We start from the raw sequence: 2894 nt of genomic DNA on the forward strand, positions 1-2894 counted from the left end.
CACGTTGCGAATGGAAATCATTATCTGTGAACATTTGAAAAGAGATATCTGATTTTCATAACTTTCAGGCCTGCAAAGATGCCTGGTAAACTGCTATATGCATGTGAAGGGAGGCTCAGGCTTTTCATCAGATTAGATCCCATCCGACACCAGAAAAAGAGCTCTCCAGTGGCTTTGCAAAGGCAAATGTCAGTGAATTACATGCTGGGGTGTAAGAGAGGAAGGCAGGCAGGAAAGGAGGGAAAGAGTAAGAGAGAAGGAGAGAAGACAGAAGGAAGAGGACAGAAGCAAGGAAGAAGAAGAAACTGTTCTTGAAAGGAGAAATTATATTTCATTAAAAGCTTAGAGACTCATATTCTTAAAAATTGACTTCAAACATTTGCTAGAAGGAAGTGGCATTGTTTTTAATGGACTCCAGGAAGTGATTGTAGAGTGGTGGGGAAAGCTCTACACTGTGAGATGGGAGCCTGGGCCCTGAAGGCCCTTTCTGAACATCAGCTATAAAACAAGGAAAATAGGACTAGGCAGCCTCGAAGGGCCTATCCAGCCATCTCTGACATTCGTAAAGATCACCTCCTTTCTTGGCTTATGGGTAAGGAGAATGCCATATTCTCATGAATCCACTAACGTGCTAACAATGGGCTGATTCTTCCTTCACAGGGTGTTTTTTCTGAATGTTCCATATGATTCTATCATAGAACGGTTAACTCTAAGAAGAACAGATCCAGTCACAGGAGAAAGGTCAGTTCTCTATCTGTCTCTCTGTCTCTCTGTCTGTCTGTCTCTTGGGTTTTTTTTTAACCCTTACCTTCTGTTTTAAAATCAATACTAGGTATTCTAATTCTAAGGTAGATTCTAAGGTAATTCTAATTCAATTCTAAGGTAGAAGAGTAGTATAGGGCTAGGTAGTTAGGGTTAAGTGACTTGCCTACTGCCATACGGCTAGGAAGTGTCTGAGGTCAAATTTGAACCCAAGACCTGGCACTCTATCCTCTGAACCACCTAGCTGCCTTTTTTTTAAGCCCCTAAAATTATATTGTTTGTGATGCATTCTTCAGGTCCCTCCCCATCCCTGCTATATAGAATAAGACTCTGTCTCTTTCTCTCCCTCTCTTTCCCTCCTCTCACTAATCTGAATTCTACAGAAAGGAAAACAGGTTTGACTTGATGAAGCTTCAAATTATTCTAGACAAAGTACCAATAAAGGGACAACTAGGTAACAGTGGATAGAGCACCACGCCTAGAGTCAGGAAGACCTAGATTCAAATCTGACTCCAGACACTTCCTCGCTTTGTGACCCTGGGCAAGTCTCACTTCATTCCAATTGTCTAGCCCTTACCACTCTAATGTTTTTGATTCTAAGACAGAAGGTAAGGGTTTTAAAAAATAAAAAAAAAAGGAAGGAAGAAAGTACTGTTGAATGCTTACAGCTGAATTAAACAAGTGAATTTATCAGACCAGCTGCCATGGAAGTATCCAAATTTTATTAGCCCTCTTTGGCTGAAGCTAATTTGGGGCATGGAGAAGGGTAATGAACTTGCCTAAAATCACACAGTAAATCGGTGACAGCTCTAGAACTACACATGGTACATTCCAGGGGGGAATCTTCCTGTTTTCCTCATTACTGTAAAATGGAGAAGTTGAGAACTGGGACAAATGCTCTTCTCATTTTGGACTTTACTCTTCCAGGGATTAGTAACATTAGTAGCTTTGTAGGGGAAACTCCTTTTCTGGAGGAAGGTGCATGTAGCGTTGACTCTTTCCATGCTCATCAGAAGCTACAGGCTGAATTGTCTGCTGCCTTCTATTTTAAGTGGCTCATCCCATGATTTCTCTTTTTAAGGTGATACATCCCTACCACCAAGTTTTGGATTGTCTACCTTTTCTGACAGCCAAAGGCACATTGCCTTGTTTAGGGACTCCAGGATGGAAGGAGTAGGCTCTATAATTGTCTCTAGAAGACGCAGCCACTCACCTCCTTCCTTTTTGGTAATGAGTGCTTTAGCTCCAGCCAGAAGGCCGATGGACGGTTCAGAGAGACCAATCCTGTCAGCAACTTAATTCATCTTTGTAGATTCAAATCTGGACTTTACAGAAGGTCCAGATCAAATCGCAGTCATTTTCCCCTTCCCTGATCCCTGCAGCCCATCATGTTCTCTCTCCTGAAATTCTACAGCTCTATATTAGTTACCACTTGTATCGTCCATCGTCCTCTTCTTTATGTTCATGAATGTTTGGTGCTTCAGCTGCAGACAATGGTTTGGAGTCCTCCAGAAGCCCACATACTGCTTTTAGTTCCGTCTCCCTTGAGACTACGGGTCAAATGTCCCCCTGCCCCCTGAAATAATGAATTCTCTGCTTTCTTGTGCCATATCCTGTCTTGTAGATATCACCTCATGTATAAGCCACCTCCAACCATGAATATCCAAGAACGTCTCATGCAGCACCCAGATGATCTAGAGGAGAAAGTGAAGCTCAAGATGGACAAATTCTATAGAAGTTCTGCTGGGCTGGAAGAATACTATGACAGTATTATTTATGTCAATGGGGACCAAGACCCTTACACTGTCTTTGAGTACATAGAGAGTGGCATCATCATGCCTTTGCCCGTTAAAATCCCATCTTAAAGCAGCATCTCCTGGCTGTTAGGTTTTATTTATATGTAGTAGCATCCCACAAGGATATGTATTCACTTCCTGAAGTATTTTAGAGTCACGGTAAATTAAATAAAGAGTACCTAGCATCACCCCTTTGAAGAGAGAATAATCAGAAATGTTCTTATTTAGAGGACCTGAGAATAAATGAAATTGGAAGACAAGTGTGTGGAGATGTCTTGATTTTCCCAAGAACCTACGAGCCAAAAGAAAAACCTTTCTGTGGGATTTGATAAGTGG

The 2894-nt window shown here is 41.7% G+C and overlaps 1 protein-coding gene across 1 annotated transcript; it reads left to right on the forward strand.

The window, feature by feature from the left end:
- Positions 1-660: 660 nt before the first annotated feature.
- Positions 661-2627, forward strand: LOC123254189 (adenylate kinase 8-like; the record flags this gene model as incomplete). Its single annotated transcript, XM_044683247.1, has 2 exons — positions 661-741; positions 2387-2627. Coding segments are annotated over 2 exons (322 nt in total), but the record flags the coding sequence as incomplete, so codon positions are not given.
- Between the last annotated feature and the right edge of the window lie 267 nt (positions 2628-2894).

This window comes from Gracilinanus agilis, unplaced genomic scaffold (genome assembly GCF_016433145.1).
Source record: "Gracilinanus agilis isolate LMUSP501 unplaced genomic scaffold, AgileGrace unplaced_scaffold1718, whole genome shotgun sequence".
In the NCBI taxonomy this organism is placed as follows: domain Eukaryota; kingdom Metazoa; phylum Chordata; class Mammalia; order Didelphimorphia; family Didelphidae; genus Gracilinanus; species Gracilinanus agilis.